General features: G+C 36.2%; 1 protein-coding gene across 8 annotated transcripts in view; it reads right to left on the reverse strand.

Moving 5' to 3' along the window:
* Positions 1 to 21,846, reverse strand: part of MYCBP2 (MYC binding protein 2) — a 271,756-nt gene that overhangs the window by 19,212 nt on the left and 230,698 nt on the right. For 7 of the 8 annotated variants that reach the window (XM_024753921.1, XM_024753923.1, XM_024753924.1 and 4 more), the window contains 11 exons: positions 20,107 to 20,264; positions 18,719 to 18,918; positions 17,734 to 17,883; positions 16,289 to 16,449; positions 15,069 to 15,225; positions 14,675 to 14,899; positions 12,541 to 12,606; positions 11,199 to 11,438; positions 10,782 to 10,880; positions 1,551 to 1,631; positions 230 to 496 (listed from right to left, as the gene is read on the reverse strand). In XM_024753921.1, the coding sequence (XP_024609689.1) occupies positions 230 to 496; positions 1,551 to 1,631; positions 10,782 to 10,880; positions 11,199 to 11,438; positions 12,541 to 12,606; positions 14,675 to 14,899; positions 15,069 to 15,225; positions 16,289 to 16,449; positions 17,734 to 17,883; positions 18,719 to 18,918; positions 20,107 to 20,264 (1,804 nt within the window). The remainder of the gene's footprint in view (positions 1 to 229; positions 497 to 1,550; positions 1,632 to 10,781; positions 10,881 to 11,198; positions 11,439 to 12,540; positions 12,607 to 14,674; positions 14,900 to 15,068; positions 15,226 to 16,288; positions 16,450 to 17,733; positions 17,884 to 18,718; positions 18,919 to 20,106; positions 20,265 to 21,846) is intronic. The other variant, XM_024753919.1, reaches the window with a different exon arrangement.

The following is a 21,846-nucleotide window of genomic DNA, read 5'->3' on the forward strand; positions in this document are numbered from 1 at the left end:
CTCTTTTATCACAATAACACATTACTAAAATGGAACATATTTTGTTCTTCCATATTCTCATTACAATGAGTCAAAAAGAAAAAACATGGGGTTAAAATACAATCCAAAAACCAAAACGTAACAACAAAAAATAACCAAACAAAAACCCCTGATTCTCTTTGCTAGAGTAATTTTTAACACTGTTTCAAGTAACAAAATAAGCCTACAGGTAAGTGGTGTGATCAGTCACCTGTCTCTGGACGCGTGGAGAGGCGGTGTGGAGCAGTGAAAAGAGGTCCTGGAGCAGAGTCAGCTGCTGGGCCAGATACTGCCGGCCCACGTTGGAGCCACTCAAGGCTAACACCATGGAGAGCAGCTCAAAGCAGTAGGCATCGGAGGAGGCATCTTCATCGTTGGGCTGCGAATTGGCATTTTCTTTGCTTGATATGGCATGTTCCCATTCTTCACGAACTCTGGTGGCTTCCATGCGAATAGCCTGGACGATGTGAGCACACACCTATTTGAGGGCAACATAAAGAAAATGTAAAAACATTATTTGTAAGGCCTAGTTAAAACCAAAACAAAACAAGAATACTAGTTGATAATTTAATACTCTTCCTCCCAGTTAATTCTCCATCATACCATTCTCTTAACTCATCTTAAAAACAATTAAGGAAAACTAGGCAAACCATGATTAAAAATCTGAGTATTTAAACCAACTAGTATAGAAACAAATTATATACTAGTTACCAATTCCCCTGCCTGTGGTTTAAGACATGAAATGAAAACAAATCACCATATTTAATCACTTCTAAGGCACATTTCCCCCCACACGCTAACATTTCTATTCATAATGTGCTTTATAATTGATGCAATTCATAACTTAATTGGTGGCAAATTTTTTTAGCGATACATAAAATAACAGCACATTTTACAACTGGTAGCTTCTAAGATTCAATAAAATGCTGTTAAAAAGATAAAGCACACATAAATTTATGCGATTTATTTAAAAGATTTAATGGTGTTGAAAGTTAAAATAATGGCCAATTTAAAACCTAATTCAAAAGTCAATATTTTATTTGACTTCTGAAGGGCTAATTTTGTTATGTAGGCACCCCTAAACGAACCCCCATTATATGAATGATCTAGGGCTACTCCCCCATTTCCTGATAGTTAAAAATATTAACACTGGTTTAGTTAACATTATAATTGCTCAGCAAAATAATTTAAAAAAAATCAACCAACAAACAAAAAAACGGGGGGAAAGGAACACAGGAAATGCAAATGAAATCTGATATAGCTGGGTACTTGACACCAAAATGAAACAAGCTACCTGAAAATGAGAAAAACAAAGAGCATCAAGGTAAGAAAGTTAACATTCATAACAAAATCTTTAAAGTGATGCAGGTATGCCAATATGCTCCTTCCTCTCTAGAAAAAGGCAGACACATTCTGCCGGACCTATGAAAGAGTCAGCATAGAAAAGCCTCCATAAAGTTTGGAAAATGCTTTACACCCTAAAAACAAACAAACAAAAATTGATGAAGACAATGAAATGGCTGTTAACCAACCTGTTTTTGTAGGTTAGTCAGTTTACTCCTGCTGAATATGATTCCAACCATATGTTCTTTCAGGTCAGCATCTGAAGTTGCCTTTATACAGCAAAAAGGAAAAAAAGGAAGCGGGCTCTTTCAATAAAATATGTATATTTGACATTTTGAAGCATCTTGAGAAACAATTATGCAGGTATTTTTACAAGGTGAATTAATTCCAAATGGAGATCTGTAATACTAGGACAAAGGATAAAAAGCTTGAAGAAATCACTGTTGGCTAAGGTGGCTATAAAAAGTGCAAAATTTCTGAATTTAAGAAATCCAGAGAAGTATACTTCATGGATTTCTTTAATCTAGTCAATCTGTGTCAGTTTGATTGAATCTATTTCTCAACTCTGAACATTATTAGTTCATATCCTACATTTGGTTATTAGAAGAGCAACTCAGGAAAATGACATCTGGTTAAAAGGAAAGTGTCTTAAGAAAACTCTCTGATGACGGTGACCTTAAATCAAGCTACTCCAACACCAACAGTAAACAAAGAAGCATCTCATAAGAAGAAAAATGAAGGTTGAAGTTTTATAGTGCTTAGCATGTGTATGGCACTCTCTCAAGTGGTGGATAAATATGCAAACACATAAATACACAATCTTATTTAATCCTCACAAAAACCCCATAAGGTAAGATCTGATGTTTTGCCTATTTTACAGGTAAGAAAACTGAGGCAAACCACCCTTGTATTAGAATTAAAAATAACTCTTGGTTTCACTTTTCTGAGGATAGAGAAAGCCACAAGAGAATATCACTCCCACCTTAACAATGAGAAAAGCTGATAATCTACAAAACCATAACTTTTTGGGTGCCCATCAGAGAGCTGAGATGGGCAACCAGGTAAACTAAAATCTAAAAAGACAAATCCATATAGTCGGACACTTCAAAATTCTTTCTGTACCTGACAGAACAAGAAAATGGGCAAAGAAACAAAAATCAGCAAGGTTCTTACAGACCTGAACAAAACTATCAGCCAACTGAATTAATCAATATTTATAGAACCCTTCACAGAACAACAGCAGAGTTCATATTCTTTTCCAGTGTACATGGACATTCACTAAACTATACCATACTATGAGTCAGAATTCAGGTCTTAACAGTTCTAAAAGGGATGAAATTATACAAAATTTATATATATTTTTACCGTGATAGAAATAAACTAGAAATCAATAATACAAAGCTATCAGGAAAGCTCCCAAATATTTAGAAATTAATTACCCAGGGGCCAAGGAAGAAATCAAAATAGAAGTCAGAAAATATTTTAAATTTAATGAAATGAAAAAAACAATGCACCCAAATGTGTGACACTAAAGCAGTGCTTAGAAGAAGATTACAGCATTACTTATATGAGAAAAGAAAGGTCTTGAGTCATCATATTAGGACCTTAGGAAATCAGAAAAAGAACAAATCGAATCCAGAGCAAACAGATGGAAAGATATAATAAAAGAAGATACATCACTATAGAGTCTAAGGATAATAAGAGTATATTATGAACAACTTATGCCAATAAATTCAGCAACTTAGATGAAATGGGCAAATTACTTGGAAGACACAACTACCAAACCTCACTCAAGAAGAATGGGTAACCGCAATATCCCTGTGTCTACCAAGGAGAGTAAATTTGTAGAATAATTTTTTTTTTTTGCTACTTAAAATACTAGTAGATTTTACATTAACAAATGAATCCCTTTTAGATAGGATGGCCTTTTAACTTCTTTCATAATTCATTTTGCTTTTTTGACATACCATACTATTCATTCATTTAAGTGTACAGTTCAATGGTTTATATATTATACATGCACAGATCAGTGCAACCATCACCACAGTCAATTTTAGAGCATTTTCATCACCCCCCAAAAAAACACTGTGCCATTCAGCTATCACGCCTCTAGTTAATCTTCTTTTTTATTAAAGAAAAATAAACTGCATATAAGCAAATACAGCATATCCATTAACATACATAGCAATATATGGATTATTTTACTTAATAAAAGAAAATGAAAAAAGAAAAATACATAAGAAATCCATTCTGATAAAAATTCTCAGCAAACTAGAAACAGAAGGAACCTCCTCAAACTGATTAAGAGCAGTTACAAAAAAACTACGGTGAAAGACTGAATACTTTCTTTTTACAATCTAGAAAAGGAAGACTAATCTCACTACTTTTATTCAACATGGTAGTGAAGGTCTTAGCCAGTGCAGTAACATAAGATTGGAAAGGAAGAAGTAAAACTGACTTTCTTTGAAGATTACATGATTATCTATAAAGAAAATCCCAAAGATACCACAAAAAAGCTTCCAGAACCAATAAGTGAATTTAAGGGGACCAGAAGATATAGGTTTAATACCAAAAGTCAACTGTATCTTTATACACTAGAAATGAATAACTGGAAAGTGAAATTTAAAATATCATTTACAATAGCATCAAAACCATGAAATGTTTAGGGATCAATTTAATAAAATGTGTAAGACAGGTACACAGAACTGAACTATAAAATACAGCTGGCAGAAATTAAAGAAGATCTAAATAAATGGACAGACCTAAATAAATATCATATTCATGGACAGGAAGACTCAATATTAAGATGTCAATTCTCCCCAAACCGACTTAGCACTTTGGTGCAATTCCAATCAATATTCCAGTAGGTTTCTTTTTATTTATTTATTTGTTGGGGAGGAAGAAACTGACAATCTGCTTTTAAGCTTTCTATGGAAATGGAAAGGACCTGGAATAGCCAAAACAACTTTGAAAAAGACTTGGTTGGAATCTTGTCTCATGATTCTCTATAAAGCTACAGTAATCAAGACAGCCTGATGCTGGTGTAAGAATATATGTGTAGATTAATGAAACAGAATAGGGTTCTTTTCATCAAATGGTAGTAGAAGAAGAGAACATCTACATGCCAAAAAAATGAACCTCAACCGTTAGCTCATACTGTATAGAAAAACTTGAAATGTATATAGTTCTAAATAAAAGAACTAAAGTTCTAAGGTTTCTAGAAGAAAACAGGAGAAAATCTTTGTGACCTTAATTAGATAAGATATAAAAATCATGAGTCATTTAAAAAAATAGATAAATTGGACTTTATCAAAATTAAAAACTACCTCAGAACAGAATAAAGAAAAAAAAATGAAGAGAATTGAGGACAGTCTCAGAGACCTCTGGACAACATTAAACACACAAACTTTTGAATTATAGGGGTCCCAGAAGAAAACAGAAAGGGACTGAGAAAATATCTGAAGAGATTATAGTTGAAAACTTCCCTAATATGGGAAAGGAAATTGTCAATCAAGTCCAGGAAGCGCAGAGAGTCCCACAGAGGATAAATCCAAGGAGAAATACGCCAAGACACATATTAATCAAACTATCAAAAATTAAATACAAAGAAAAAAATACTGAAAGCAGAAAGGGAAAAGCAACAAATAACATACAAGGGAATCCCCATAAGCTTAACAGCTGATCTTTCAGCAGAAACTCTGCAAGCCAGAAGGGAGTGGCAGGACAGATTTAAAGTGATGAAAGGGAAAAACCTACAACCAAGATTATTCTCCCCAGCAAGGATCTCATTCACATTTGATGGAGAAATTAAAACCTTTATAGACAAGCAAAAGCTAAGAGAATTCAGCACCACCAAACCAGCTTTACAACAAACGCTAAAGGAACTTCTCTGGGCAGGAAACACAAGAGAAGGAAAAGACCTACAATAACAAACACAAAACAATTAAGAAAATGGTAATAGGAACATACATATCGATAACTACCTTAAATGTAAATGGATTAAGTGCTCCAACCAAAACATACAGACTGGCTGAATGGATACAAAAACAAGACCCGTATATATGCTGTCTACAAGAGACCCACTTCAGGCCCAGGGACACATACAGACTGAAAGTGAGGGGATGGAAAAAGATATTCTCCATGCAAATGGAAATCAAAAGAAAGTTGGAGTAGCAATTCTCATATCAGACAAAATAGACTTTAAAATAAAGACTATTACAAGAGACAAAGAAGGACACTACACAACGATCAAGGGATCAATCCAAGACGAAGATGTAGCAATTGTAAATATTTAGGCATCCAACATAGGAGCACCTCAATACATAAGGCAAATGCTAACGGCCATAAAAGGGGAAATCGACAGTAACACAATCATAACACCCCACTTTCACCAACGGACATATCACCCAAACTGAAAATAAATAAGGAAACACAAGCTTTAAATGATACATTAAACAAGAAGGACTTAATTGATACTTATAGGATATCTCATCCAAAAACAACAGAATACACATTCTTCTCAACTGCTCATGGAACATTCTCCAGGATAGATCATATCTTGGGTCACAAATCAAGCCTTGGTAAATTTAAGAAAATTGAAATCGTATCAAGTATCTTTACTGACCACAACACTATGAAACCAGATATCAGTTACAGGAAAAAAATCGGTAAAAAATACAAACACATGGAGGCTAAACAACATGCTACTAAATAACCAAAAGATCACTGAAGAAATCAAAGAGGAAATCAAAAAATACCTAGAAACAAATGACAATGAAAACATGACGACCCAAAACCTATGGGATGTAGCAAAAGCAGTTTAAGAGGGAAGTTTATAGCAATACAATCCTACCTCAAGAAACAAGAAACATCTCAAATAAACAACCTAACCTTACACCTAAAGCAATTAGAGAAAGAAGAACAAAAATCCCCCAAAATTAGCAGAAGGAGAGAAATCATAAAGATCAGATCAGAAATAAACGAAAAGGAAATGAAGGAAACGATAGCAAAGATCAATAAAACTAAAAGCTGGTTCTTTGAGAAGATAACCAAAACTGATAAACCATTAGCCAGACTCATCAAGAAAAAAAGGGAGAAAATTCAAATCAATAGAATTAGAAATGAAAAAGGAGAAGTTACGACAGACACCGCAGAAATACAAAGGATCATGAGAGATTACTCAAAGCAACTATATGCTAATAAAATGGACAACTTGGAAGAAATGGACAAATTCTTAGAAAAGTACAACCTTCCAAGACTGAACCAGGAAGAAATAGAAAATATAAACAGACCAATCACAAGCACTGAAATTGTGATTAAAAGTCTTCCAACAAACAAAAGCCCAGGACCAGATGGCTTCTTCACAGGTGAATTCTATCAAACATGTAGAGAAGAGCTAACATCTACCCTTCTCAAACTGTTCCAAAATATAGCAGAGGGAGGAACACTCCCAAACTCATTCTACACAGCCACCATCACCCTGATACCAAAACCGGACAAAGATGTCACAAAAAAAGAAAACTACAGGCCAACATCTCTGATGAACATAGATGCAAAAATCCTCAACAAAATACTAGCAAACAGAATCCAAAAGCATCTTAAAAGGATCACACATTATGACCAAGTGGGGTTCATCCCAGGGATGCAAGGATTCTGCAATATATGCAAATCAATCAATGTGTTGCACCATATCAACCAGCTGAAGGATAAAACCATATGATCATCTCAATAGATGCAGAGAAAGCTTCTGACAAAATTCAACACCCATTTATGATAAAAACTCTCCAGAAAGTAGGCATAGAGGGAATTTACCTCAACATAATAAAGGCCATATATGACAAACCCACAGCCAACATCGTTCTCGATGGTGAAAAACTAAAACCGTTTCCACTAAGATCAGGAACAAGACAAGGTCACCCACTCTCACCACTATTATTCAACAGAGTTTTGGAAGTTTTAGCTACAGCAATCAGAGACAAAAAAGAAATAAAAGGAATCCAAATCGGAAAAGAAGTAAAACTGTCACTATTTGCAGATGACATGACACTATACATAGAGAATCCTAAAGATGCTACCAGAAAACTACTAGAGCTAATCAATGCATTTGGTAAAGTAACAGGATACAAAATTAATGCACAGAATTATCTTGCATTCCTATACACTAACGATGAAAAATCTGAAAGAGAAATTAAGGAAACACTCCCATTTACCACTGCAACAAAAAGAATGAAAATACCTAGGAATAAACCTATCTAAGGAGACAAAAGACTTGCATGCAGAAAACCATAAGACACTGATGAAAGAAATTAAAGAGGATACAAACAGATGGAGAGCTATACCATGTTCTTGGACTGGAAGAATCAACATTGTGAAAATGACTAAACTACCCAAAGCAATCCACAGATTCAATGCAATCCCTATCAAACTACCAACAGAATTTTTCACAGAACTAGAACAAAAAATTTCACAATTTGAATGGAAACACAAAAGACCCCGAATAGCCAAAGCAGTCTTGAGAAAGAAAGACGGAGCTGGACATCAGGCTCCCAGACTTCAGACTATACTACAAAGCCACTACAGAAATCAAGACAGTATGGTACTGGCACAAAAACAGAAATATAGATCAATGGAAGAGGACAGAAAGCCCAGAGGTAAACTCACGCACATATGGTCACCTTATCTTTGATAAAGGAGGCAAGAATATAAAATAGAGAAAAGACAGCCTCTTCAATAAGTGGTGCTGGGAAAACTGGACAGCTACAGATAGAAGAATGAAATTAGAACACTCCCTATCACCATACACAAAAATACACTCAAAATGGATTAAAGACGTAAATGCCAGACACTATAAAACTCTTTGAGGAAAACAGGCAGAACAGTCTTAGGACATAAATCACAGCAAGATCCTTGTTGACCCACCTCCTAGAGAAATGGAAATAGAAACAAAAATAACAAATGGGACCTAATGAAACTTAAAAGCTTTTGCACAGCAAAGCAAACCATAAACAAGATGAAACGAGGGCCCTTAGAATGGGAGCGAATATTTGCAAACAAAGCAACTGACAAAGGATTAATCTCCAAAATTTAAAAGCAGCTCATGCAGGTCAATATAAAAAAAAAAACCCAAAAAACCAAACATCCCAGTCCAGAAGACCTAAATGGACATTTCTCCGAAGAAGATATAGATTGCCAGCAAACACATGAAACTGAGTTATTTGTAGTGAGGTGGATGGACCCAGAGACTGTCATACAGAGGGAAGTCAGTCATAAAGAGAAAAACAAATACTGTACGCTAACACATATATATGGAATCTAAAAAAAAAAAAAAAAAGGGTTCTTAAGAACCTAGGGGCAGGACAAGAATAAAGACAGAGAGAATGGACTTGAGGACATGGGGAGGGGGAAGGTTAAGCTGAGACGAAGTGAGAGAGTGGCATGGACATATATACACTACCAAATATAAAACAGATAGCTAGTGGGAAGCAGCTGCATAGCGTAGGGAGATCAGCTCGGTGCTTTGTGACCACCTAGAGGGGTGGGATAGGGAGGGTGGGAGGGAGATGCAAGAGGGAGGAGATATATGTATATGTATAGCTGATTCACTTTGTTATAAAGCAGAAACTAACACACCATCGTAAAGCAATTATACTCCAATAAAGATGTTGAAAAAAAGACCATATTTAAAAAATAATAAAAAAATAAAAACGCTACTTTCTACAGGGTTCTATTAAATAACACCTGGGAAAAGGCAACATTATAGGGGCAGAAAATATCTCAGTGGTTGCCAGGGGCTAGGAATGAGATGAGGGGATTGAATGCAAAGGAACAACGGGGAAATTCTGGGAGAGATGTGTTTTAAAACTTGCTTGTAATGATTTCACCACTGTATACATTGGTCAAAATTTGAAACGACGCAGTTTAAAAAGATCAATTTTTTGTATGTAAATTTTACTTCAAAAACCTGACTTATAAAATGATTCCCTTAAATGTTACGTTATCTCACCGCCATCAAACCACTAGCATAACCTTTCCTATTCAATCTTAATGCCTCAGCATACACTCTCCTAGAGTTAGGCCAGCCTCTTCAAGGCGCCCTTGCTCTCATCCTATTAATCTGACTTTCATCCATTCTCTTTCAGGTCTAACACAAAGTCTAATATCCCCCAAGAAGCCTTCTCTGACCACTCCAGGGCACAAACAATAACCTCAATGTACTCTGAAATCCTGATATGCAACTGACGTGCAATTTTTCACACATTTAATAAGTAGATTATATACTGTAGAGTATTCCTGTTGATCTGTTTTTGGGAGGGAGGGGATGGACTGTTCACATCTAAGAACAGAAGGTAAGCTTTCTGAGGGCTTGTTACCAGCTCGTAAGGTTATTTAGCAAAGAACTGACATCTGTTAAGATTCAGCTGATTTAATGAGTAGTTACTCAGTCTTGCAGTCGTGCAAATATCTCCTAAAGATGCTGAAAAAAATCACCAGAGTTTATGAAATCCCATTTTTTTTTTTTTTTTTACAGAACCCAAACAGAAAAATGTGGATGATTTAGATGCTACTGTATCAGAAGGCACAGGGTTAGCCTAGGTAAGTCCTTGAAATTATCTTTCAAAGGGCTGTCAAGTTGATTATTTACAGCATCTAAAGACACAAGAATATGAAGACTAGTCAGGGTTGACCTCTCTTTTGGAAAATGGATGAGGTTGTCCTCTTAGATATAGTGCTTTAGTTTAGACCAAATAAGTTAGGCAAATGAATTTTAGAAGAAATTTCAAGAACAGTATAAAGAACAGGTTATTCCAATAAAAGTTTACTGAACACACGTGTGTTTATGCCATGGTGGATATAAAGACAAACCAGACATGTACTTGGTCTTTAAGAAGGTATAATTCTAAGTAGAAGATATAAAACATGTATACAAATAAACCTAACGAGAGAAACCAAGAAGAGACACAGAAATTACTATGAAGCTTAGCAGAGGACATACTACTTTGTGTCTTCTCCGCAACCTTCTTTATGATTTCCCCTGAACAATCATAAAGGAGGCTCATGGAGAAGACAGTACTTTTGAGCTGAACCGTGAAGGATAGAGAAGATGGCGGAAGGCGCACAGCACAGTCAATGATGAAGCTGATTTTACAAGTGCCAACATTTAAACACAACAGCCCAAGGTTTAGAGCAAATTTTGTTGTTACTTAAAATACCAGCTAGATCATACATGAACAAAAAGTGAATATCTTCTGGTAGTTCCTTCATCTTCTTTCTAAGTAAAGTAAAAACTATTAAGTTTAGTTTTAGTTAAAGATACAGAAACTAGTATCCCATATACATTAAAATACACAGCAGTACATGGATTATTTCAGTGAACAAAAGTAACAAAGTGAAATAAGTATTTTTAGAATATAAATAAATACATTGTATACTTTTTCTTCTCCTTCAGGTGATGACAATAGTGCTTTTTCCTCTTGTTCTGGTGTGGGTTCAGCGTCTCCAGAGATGAGCTTTCCAAATACCTGGTGGAGAAGAGAAGGAGGTGAGAACAACTCAATGGCAGAACCTCCTCTGAGAAGGCTAGAGAGGAGTCAGTAGCTGGCTCTGTGGGCTTTATGCTACTAGGCTATTCCTACTGCACACCTCTACTCTTCAGGAGGTGAATGCAAAGTGAAATACAAGAATTCAGGGCTATGAGAAGAAAAAAACGGGCCACGTTGGTAGCCAGCAATCTCTAACAAGCTTTCCAAAATATTCTGTTAACCTCTTGATATTACTGTTGAAGTAGTATATTATTTCAATTTATCCTGTGCTAGAAAATGTGTAGTAGGGACACTCACCTGTGATGTGATAAGTCTGAACACTCGTAGAGTCTCAGCTTCACAGTTCCTTTGCTGGGCCACACTGGCTGAAATCTGGCCAGCAATTTTTGTGCTTTCGCCATCCTTCCAGCCCAGAACCTTAACTTGTCGAACTCTCAGTGTATTTTCTGGGCCCTTTAATTCAATTTTGATGATGTGATTATCCCCTCCTGGAAGTTCACTTGTTACCCAACCAATGTGCCTGGAATCCAGATCGACCTAGGAGAGCAGAAAAGGGATAGAAACCTGATACAGGTGTACTACTATTTTACCACTGTCCTAGACTTTGCATTAATAACGGCAAGCTCAAATAACAAATAATTGTAGCCACAGAAAAGCTTATTAGATTAGTTCACACTGAATATCTTATTTAAACCTTGTGAGGATAATACAATACTATAGCAGCTACAGATGAAAAAAGTGAGGTTAATTAACACAGATGGCAGACGTCTAGTAAGTGATGGAGTTGAGAATTAAAATGCAGGTCTGCTTACTATATGGCTTCCGAGCACAAGTTACGTAAGTGAAACCACTGCAAACAATTGACACGACTGTACCTACACTGACTGTAAGTAGAAATACTCACATGATCAAGCAATGAAGTCCTGTTTTGTGCATCTTCACATGAAAGCACATTTAAAGCAAGGATTTTTGCTGTGCAGTTACTTAATATATTTTACTTTTGAAGAAAAATTATATAATATGTAAATTCACATTGGTCATTACTTATTTCAGTATATTTCATTGAGAATACAACTTTTTTTCAAGGATTAAATTTCAGTGTACTGTAAAATGGTTTTTGACACTATTCACTCACAAGTAAGTGAGTTTATACAGAATCTCAGTCACATGCCCAAATAGAACTTAACTTGTTTCTAGAGTTGGTTTGTAAATTGACTTTCAACCTGGATATAGTCACAGTGTTGTAACTGAAAGATTTTCAAGCTACAAGACAACAACCTACATTTCAACCTGAAGTGTGGGTGAACCAAGGTGACAGTTGTGAAGCGGATCTATGATGAATTTTAAGGCACCCTGAGTCGCCGCAGGGGAGCAGGAGTCAGGGTGGAGGGCTATAGCACGGTGTACCTGCTCATCACTAGAGAGATTTAGGGAAATAATGGGTAAGATGTTTAGAACAGAGATGGTTGTAACTATTCCTATACATGGACCATTTGCCAATTGAGTGTTTTGTAAATAGACGATTTCCTATAATACTTGTACTTGGGTGGCATGCCAAAATTAGAACTCAACAGTGGATACTGAGAAGAAGAAATTTCTCCTTGGGCAGTAAAACATTTAATGACAAAGTTTTAATTACCTGCTTTATTCTGCACAAATCTTCTACTGCTTTGCCAGTTAAGAAGGTCATCGAGGTAACTTTATTCTAAAATAAACAATTCAAAAGAGTTACTATGCCATGTTCCTGGCTCCAGAACTGACAGTGATTTCTTACAGCCTATCAATGTAACACCTCTGCCTGTCTTTTATGGTCCTTCCGAACTGACTTCATTCCATCTGCCCAACCAACAACAGTTCCTACAACTCCACTCTTTTCTTATTCTCACAAACTCCATCTTGAATCTCACATTTCAGCCCTTCTCTATGGGCTCTGAGAGAGGAGGTTGGCATTCCCTCTTTTCATCCAAAGTCTAATCATTTAAATTCTATCTTTATCATGAAGCCTTTCAGCAACTTGCCTTGCTACTCATGTGCCATTTTTATCACATTGTTCTCATTGTTTCCAGCTGTAAAAAGGAGGAAGACAGGTAGCTTAGGCAACAAATACTTGTGAGTAACATGATGGACCCAGACGGCCTTAGGGACTTGGAGAAGGATATATGAGAGGGATGGGTTCTATCCCCTCGAGATCCTTGTCAAACTAGGGAAGGAACATTAACACACAAAGTAAAATATCAAAAGAAATTCAATACCTTTAAGTACTGAAAAGAGTCACACTGGTACTAGAGCCAGAGACCTTAAGTTTGAGTAAGTTTTATGCCAAGCACATCAAGAAAGAGACTGATATACTAATTCCTTGGAGAGCTGCATACTTTTAAGTGCTATAGGCTGATGCAATTCGAATCAACAAGTGCTGTGTTTAAGGCAGTGTGGTGGGCAGGCTGCGGGGACACAGAGGTATGTAAGTCTTAATGATGCATATAAATTAGAGGAGGTTTCCTAAAAGAAAAGCTGATGTCAGCATACATACTGGGGCTTTAAAAAATGAATATTATCATGATTATCTCTCATAAAAGACAAAGATGTCAAATTGAGTGCAACCATTGTTTTGAGGGAAAGTGTGTCCTAGCTTACAACATGCATCAAAGATAGCACTGCACTGAGCAGTGAGTTCCTGACAGAAAAATGTTTTGATTTGTTATACTTGACTTTCAAGTAAGATAAAGTAGTTGTACCAACTGGACTGTTGGGTCTCAAGAGGAGGTAAGCTAGTGATATACTAGCTAAGCCTTTATTCCTTATTCAATCTGAGCTGATGGACAGAAGTTGGGGTGACCGTGGATGGCAAGGAGTGCTCTGACTGCACACTGAACTTCTGTGGCTGGCGTTCTCCGTACAGGAGACCCAAACCCATCACTTTGGCTGTCCCTGGGAAAGGAGATACACAAATGGGATCAGAGAAGCTTGGCAATGGCCCAAGGGGACTTATTAATACTATATCTGCTAGCAAGCCACTTCCATTCAGAGGGAAAAAAATCCCAAGAAGTATTCTTCCCCAGGAATGGGGTAAAAGCGTGGGAGTCTGGTAGTTGGTGCTACTTTTTTCTCGGCTCTGAACACTCAAGTAAATAGGATGCTTTTTCCTCTTCAGTGCTTTTTGTAGAAGAGTGCTCAATTCAGTGGAAACATGTAAACAAGCTAGAGCTAGGGAGAACATAAAGTATGATTACTTAGGTTAGTCCAGGAACCTCCCCTAATTCCCTCATGATGGCCGGGGGGGTGAGGATTAAAAACTGAAAGCTAATTACACTATCGGTCAAAGTGTATTAAGTGCCATCAGAGTAGTATAAAAAAGAACCCAGAGGAGAGAAAGAGTAATTTTTATAGATGAGGTACTGAGAGAGGATTTGTCTATCGGGTCTTAGATTTGGGAAGGATATGAAAAGCAGAGTTTAAGGAGAGGACTTCCAGGCCAAGGAAATAGCCTGAACAGGGGGCATGGAGGTAAAAAATCATGGAATGGATATTTATATTGCTTAGCTATAGCCATGGTATATTTGTAATCAGACCTTTTCTTAGAATTGGTATTCTACAGTGCTCCCAGTCATATTCATCTGTTTTTAGACTTAAGATTTATTTTAGAACTATAAAAATATAGTTTGGTTGGTGAATTCCAGATGAAAATCTCTTTGCTAAAACTCAGAAATGAGACTGCATGATAAATAAAGGTCTGAAAAGAACTAACGAACCACAAATTAAGTTTCCTTTCTTACCCCAAGATCTCGGGAATTGTCCACATGAACAGATACATAGCGGGCATTGATTCCTTTCACACAGTTGATGGTGACGTTCTTGGTTTTGTTTTTATCCTCATCTCCTGATTCCCAGAAGGTTTCTGTGGAACCATCTGTCAAACTGCCAATCATGGCAGGTCGGCTAGAAGTTTTTATGTCAACAATGCTGGTTAAGTCCTTTAAGCACATTACAATGCATAATTCCTACCAGAAACAAATACACGTAATTATAACACTCAAATGGACATCTCGCATGATAATAAAACGAACAGACATGAGATAAGAAATAGCAGCAAGAATCCAATTATTTAGAAGTAATTTTCAGTTTCTCCTTCAATACATCGTTGAGTATTAACAATGCTAAATGACTGACCTGACTCATGGCCTCAAAGCCAGACTGTATGCTGATGCTGAAACTCTCTTCACTGTCTCCATCATCTGATTTTGACAAAATATTGTTAATGTGATGAAAGACGTTGCTCTGATGGAGGAACTGGTGATCAGATTGCTTGAATTTCAGACTCCAGCATCTAAAAAGGCATAAGTAATACATTAAAAAATTCTTTTTTGGGAACCTCTAAGGGATTCCTGGGAAAAAAGCACTCTGTAGCTAATATTTCAAGAAATCTTAATGCTCTAGGTACAAAAAATACAAATTTTAAAAATTCAAGAAACAAAATTATTTCTACTGGCTTTTATTCATTCCTTTTTTTTTTTTTTTTTGAGAAATAAAGGTCATTTCTTTCGAACAATATAAATTCTAAGGAAAGTTCACACATTTTCAAACTGGATACATGAAGGTCAAGGCTACAGAAGCAAAAAAGGTAACAAATCAGCTTTGTAGACAAGTGTTACCCCAACTATAAGAGCCTCTTAAATGTATTAGTGTTACAATTCCATACTAATCCATCATAGTATAACACACTTTGTACTTCAAAAATCTTGTGAGGAGGAAACAAAATCTCCTCTCTGCTGGTCTTATCGTTAGGCACGTGGGTAGCCAAAATCACTCCTTCAACCTATTTCTTATAAAAATCAGTGGAGGATTTATTTATATGTGTAGTCTCGTACACGGCTCTAATGACAAGGTCCACAATGTAAAAGTAATGTTGAATCTCAGCAGGTCTGGACTTAAAAGGAGGCGATGCTCTTCAATGTAGTTTTAGGATTGGCTGCATATGACTAGGCTCTATTTCTCTTGATATTCTTTTCAATTCAAAATCCTATTTTGATTTCTGTTTTTGAGATTTCATTCCCTCTCCCTTTTTGTGACATTTAAGACTGTACTGTTGAGTAGCACTGAGACACGTGACTTCGGGTAGAAGAGAGGGAAAAGTGAGGAAGACTGTTACAGACTGTGATAATTTAGAGGACTAAGTAGTATATTATCCACATTTTACAGAGGGGCCAACAGGCACGAACTAAGAAGAAGGACAATTCTAAATTATGACAGTCATGAGGGGGGCACCATTCACATAATGCAGGTATTCTTTCTATCTTACTATTTAAAGAGGTCTTTCAAGCATTTTGTGCTTTGACTACTCCACAAAATCCCTTTTCCAGGGTACCAACAATACTTAGATATAAGATTACCTCAGGGCCATTTGCTGTAACGAACTGCCGCTGGGGAGAGACATCATAAGATCAGAGATCGTTTGAAGTAAGCGGTGAAATGTATGTGGTAAAGGATGAGCAGCTTCCCCTGCAATCACTATATCTGAGAGTGGATGTTCACATACTCTTGTATCTTTCTCCTAAGACAGAAATTGAAAGCAAGTTGATCAATTTGTCTGCTGGAAGGAATTCTCCCCCCACACAAAAAATGTATACTTTAAGGATATTCATGTAACAGAAATGTAAACAAAATCAAACCATACCCAAGGCATCCGTTAAGATTAACTAATTATGTTTGTATTATTTTAAAGGAAAAAATGATAGGGTCACCTATAAATAAAATCACCAGACAAATAAATGCCACATATGAGTATCAATTCCAGTGTACTCACTAGTCTACTAGCAGAAATGAGCCGTTCCCTTCAGTTGAGCCTCACCCAAATTGCTGACCTACAGAGCTGTAAGCCAATAAGCAAGCGTTTTCAGCCACTGGGTTTTGGGGCGGTTTGTTACACACGAATAGACAGCTCTCGTGAATGCGTGATAATCTCACGTTGTAATTGTGGGTTTTTTTCTGTTTTTACTTGCAGCTCTGTTGATTTTTACTTCTTTAAAGGCTATACTATTAACTACAAACCTACATTAACTACACAGAGCTACTCTTATCATTTTGTAGAAAGCCTCTTTATCCCTATTAATAATTATGTCTTGAAGTCTGTTTTTTCTGATGTTCAACTAGCTAAGTTTGGTTGGTATTTACCCAGTATATCTTTTTCTACTTTTAATCTTCCTCTATCCTTATGTTTTAGATGTGATGCTTATAAACAGTATCTAGCTTTTGTTTTTTTCTGCCTATTCTGACAGTCTTTTAAATGGAGGATTTAGTCCTCTACTTTTTTATTCTAGAAATAGAAATGAGGCCCACAAGTCACAGCTACAGAGGTGGAAATGGGGCTGGAATCCAGGCTTCCAGGGTCCAAGTTCAATGCTTTTCCATGATACAGCCTGCCTCCTATAAAATACAAGTCCCTTCTAGCCAAAGGTTTTTGAATTTCATGTCCCTACACAGTATCATTTTCACTCTCTGTACCGTACAGTAATGTTGTAAAGGAGACTGATCTTCTCTGTAATAATGTTGCCCTGTTTATCTGTCTTATACTGCACTGTGACAGTGTTTATCTTGCAGCTGATTGCTTCGAGACAGTGATGGCTAGGGAGAAATCAGAATTGACTGACAGCGTTTTTGGAGACAGAAGACTTTCACTCAGCATAGTTAATATGTTGCTCATAGCACTGAAATTTTATTCCTGCCTTTAGGTTATATAATCTGTGAATGACCTCATGAAAATTACTGCACTATCTGAAAGTAGCTCTACTCTTCTATAAAAATATGGACAATTAAAAAAACCAAGAACCTCACTTACTTGTTCTGCATTTTCTTTGTTTGTTTTATTTTCCTCATCCTCTTCTTCTTCTGGTTCCACTGGAGCAGGAGTCAGTGACGCCACAAAATGCCACAGAATATCATGGAGAGAAGTTGTTTGGATGACATTACACAGAAGCCAGTTGAAAGCCTGAATAAATGATGGTTAAATAAGTCCAAGATAAAAAGAAAATACACGAGTGAACATAGCAGGACTTTTCTTATTCGGAAACAAAGAACCTTCCTGGACTAAGTCTTTTAAGGAAAGATACTAGGAAGTCTGATCTTCATTTCACTGCAAGTACACTGAACTTACACAGTCGATAATTTTGGGCCTAATTAGAAAATTAATAATAATAGGGAAAATAATACCTATGAAATGCAATACCAAAATACTTTTTATTTCAAAAATTTGTCTTCATATTAATTTACCCATGCACATTTTTTTTCCAACTTGCATTCAGGATCAACACAGGATGTTTCTTAAGTCCTACACAAGCTACCATTTACTTAAATATACTCATACTGCTCCCACTGATGAAATGGCAGGTTACCTCCTACCCATGATAAAGAAAAACATTTATTACATACAAGTCTATGATATATAGCAATCCATTTCCAGAGACTCAAATAAGTTATTACTGTTAAATTTACAACTCACAAGCGCACTTTTCATCCCCTTTGCAGGATTATTCTAACTGAAAAGACGCTGTGATTACAAAAAGCTTTTTAAAAAAGATATTATCAGGATTCAAATAATGAAGCAATGAAGAAATAAAGTTTTTTAGAGCACTTAACTATGAAACTCTAAATTCATTTCTATTCATAAACTTGAGTTTAATTTTGTTGCGAACATGATATTTTCTACTCACTGAAGCCTCTTAATTTGTCACAATTTCTGTCTGGTAGAAAAGTTCATCATTAAATAGAATCATCACATGAACTGTATGATGAATGAATCAATAATCCTATTAATGTATTCTTACCTCCATAGCAAAAACTCGACAAGCAGATTTCCTTAAGGCCTGTTTCATTGCTATTTCAAGACCTTCCAGATCATGATGCTGTATAACAAAGGCTAAAACTGGCCACTGGAAATTTCGTTCTCCTTTGGAAAGAGAGCTGTGGGCTGAGATTAGCCGGGAAAGCTCAGGAGATGGATGTCTCAAGAGGGAAGAACCAACTTCTATTTAAAGGAAAAAAAAAAGAAAATTATTAACTTTTATAGGTAATACATATGATTAACGTATTTAAGGTGATATTAATGAATAGTATCTAGCTTATTCATTTTAGAGTCTTTGCAGTTTTTTTGTTTTTATTTTTGCTGGTCTGAATCTAAAGTCCATGCTTTCTAAAGCACTAAACACAAAGTGATTTATTTTCTCCCTAAATGGAATCTACATCTTATCCCCATCATTTTCTACAGGACTGCTTTATAACAAATGTTACTCCAATAAGAGCTCAAAAATACTTGTTGAATGAACCTATAAATCATTAATATTTGATTTATTAATAATATTTTCCTTGAAGATCTTCAATAAGATACATAATTATGTACCTATAAATATTAGGTCAGATCTTCATTTAGTAAGTGGTCGGCCTGATAAATCATTAACACATTATCCTTTTTTTCCTCTTTATTCTTGAGACAGAATCAATCAGCCCTAGTTTGAGGCTGTTGATACCAATTGGTCCAGATTATCTAACATTTTTACTGATTAAGAGCTAGCCATATCCCCAGTTTTATTATCTATTGGAGTGGTAGTAGCTACAGGAGTTATAAGCTTCTATTGCGAGTGGGAAGATCACTGTGAAAGTGTTAAGTCATTGAAACTGCTGGTTCACTGAAGCTTAGAGGAAGGGAGAGTGGTAGCAATATTTGGCTTAGATATCTAACAAGTAATGTACTTTAAAGGTCAATTTATTCTTAAATAACACTGGATGATCTCTGGGTGTCTCTTCCAACTGAGATGTGAAATTTAGAGAGGCACATTTATGGCTAAGTCACATAAAAGGAATGTCTACCACAATTTAAAATTAATCCATTCCTCTGCCTTCAAAAATTAGATTTTAGGGCTTCCCTGGTGGCGCAGTGGTTGAGAGTCTGCCTGCCGATGCAGGGGACGCGGGTTCGTGCCCCGGTCCAGGAAGATCCCACATGCCGCGGAGCGGCTAGGCCTGTAAGCCATGGTCGCTGAGTCTGCGCGTCTGGAGCCTGTGCTCCGCAACAGGAGAGGCCACAATAGTGAGAGGCCCGCGTACCGCAAAATAAATAAATAAAAAAAAATAATAAATTAAAAAAAATAGATTTAAAAAAATATCTACAAATAAAACCATTTGGATCACTCAATCTTCTTTTTTATTTTATACTTACCAGTGTCTCCACTGTTAACTCTTCTTCTAGGAATGGCTTTAACTCGTGCAGGTAAAATGGAGTGTTGTTTATCATATTCAGAAGCAACAACTGAGTATGATCTTTGGAAGACAGTTCTCTTGGCAAGATCAGTATCAGTTATGGGACTGGTTTCCAAACTGCAGATAGAACAAGATGACAGATAAAAACTCAAGAGAAAAAGTGAATGATGTGACAACTATATTTATTTAGTTTTTAACAGTGTAGTCAAATACGGGAACCTGTATTTCATGTGGAAGAATACAAATTCAAAGCCAACTTGACAATCCCTCTCTAAATCATAATTTGATCTTTCCAAATGTAGCCACATTTTGACTGATTTCAGAACTGCATCTTAAAACTTTTAGTTTTCTTAAATCTACTTTGCATTTCAAATGAAAAAGAAGAAAAGGCTTCAAATGTTCTTAGCTCCTTTCAGAATCTAAAGTACCGTGGCGGACGACGTGTGTCATGATATTCAGGAAAATCAGGCAGATATATTCATAACAGCACTTAATAGAAAGAAAATGGATATGTACATACAGAGACCTAATAAAATGGAAAGTGAAAGGACGCAATTTTCCTTTGGCGCTGAGTGTTCTGTGAGGTCTCTCATTCTTTGGGGGTGCTGCCCAAAGCCCTATCCAGAGCATGGCTGCACCAAAGTGTACTGAGAGGTGACAAACTGAATTCCAGTGTCAGTTATATTATGCTTACATCCATATGAGAACTCAATGGTTTTCATGCGGGCTTTAGGAAACCAACACTTTTCTATGTACTATAGCAGCATTAAAAAACACTTGAAAAAGTATTAAGATGGTTATATAATTTCCTTTATTGAGACACTTTATAAGAAAGAGAAATACCTTTCTTTACTTTCTAAGGCAAATTTATAAACTATTCTTTTCATGTATTCTTTTCTCTGTCACCTCATTCCATACTGGGCTATTTTCGCTCTCACCCCGAGTTCTAGAGTTGTTTCTTTTCCATCATTCAAGCCAGGTTTAAAATCCTATGTCCCTCAGTAAAGCTTATATACTTTCTAGTAAGTGGCTAACGCCCTGGCCATTTTCTTTCCTCACTGCGGAAGTGTGTGCACATTCTTGTTTGAACAGATGATAAATGTTGTACATAACTAACTGGGGTAAAGGTGCCTGGATGTCAGTTTCCGCTGTTTGGCTCCAGAATGACCAGAATATAGGGATATGTTAATTTAATTCACTTTATATATGGTGTTACTATAAAGCACAAGACATTTTTTCTGCTTTTAGAGGAAGTTTTATCTATCAACGTAAAAAATTGTTGTACAACCTAAAAAATAATGACTTGTTCTCATAAAATTGATCAAGCTTGTGAAGAAACTGAAGCAACACAAGAAAACCCAAAGGTTTCCTTTCTACTCACATCATGTTCACAGTTACTCATGCCTGAACTCTTGATGCTATCCTAAACTGATCCTTTTCATTATCCAGTCACTCAACAAGTCACACTGATTTTTCCTCCAAAATATTTCCTTTACCCATCTGTCTTTAACAACCATTGCCAACACAATCCGGTTCCACACACACAGCTGAAATCTTTGACTGAAATGTTCAGCTTCTCAGTTGACACTGTGAGACTATTTCTGCATTTGTACCATGTCATTCCTCCTCTAAAAACTCTCAGTGGTACCCTGCTTCCTTCTGCATTTTATATATATATATATATATATATATATATATA

Source organism: Neophocaena asiaeorientalis, unplaced genomic scaffold, assembly GCF_003031525.2.
Source record: "Neophocaena asiaeorientalis asiaeorientalis breed wild unplaced genomic scaffold, Neophocaena_asiaeorientalis_V1.1 scaffold212, whole genome shotgun sequence".
In the NCBI taxonomy this organism is placed as follows: Eukaryota; Metazoa; Chordata; class Mammalia; order Artiodactyla; family Phocoenidae; genus Neophocaena; species Neophocaena asiaeorientalis.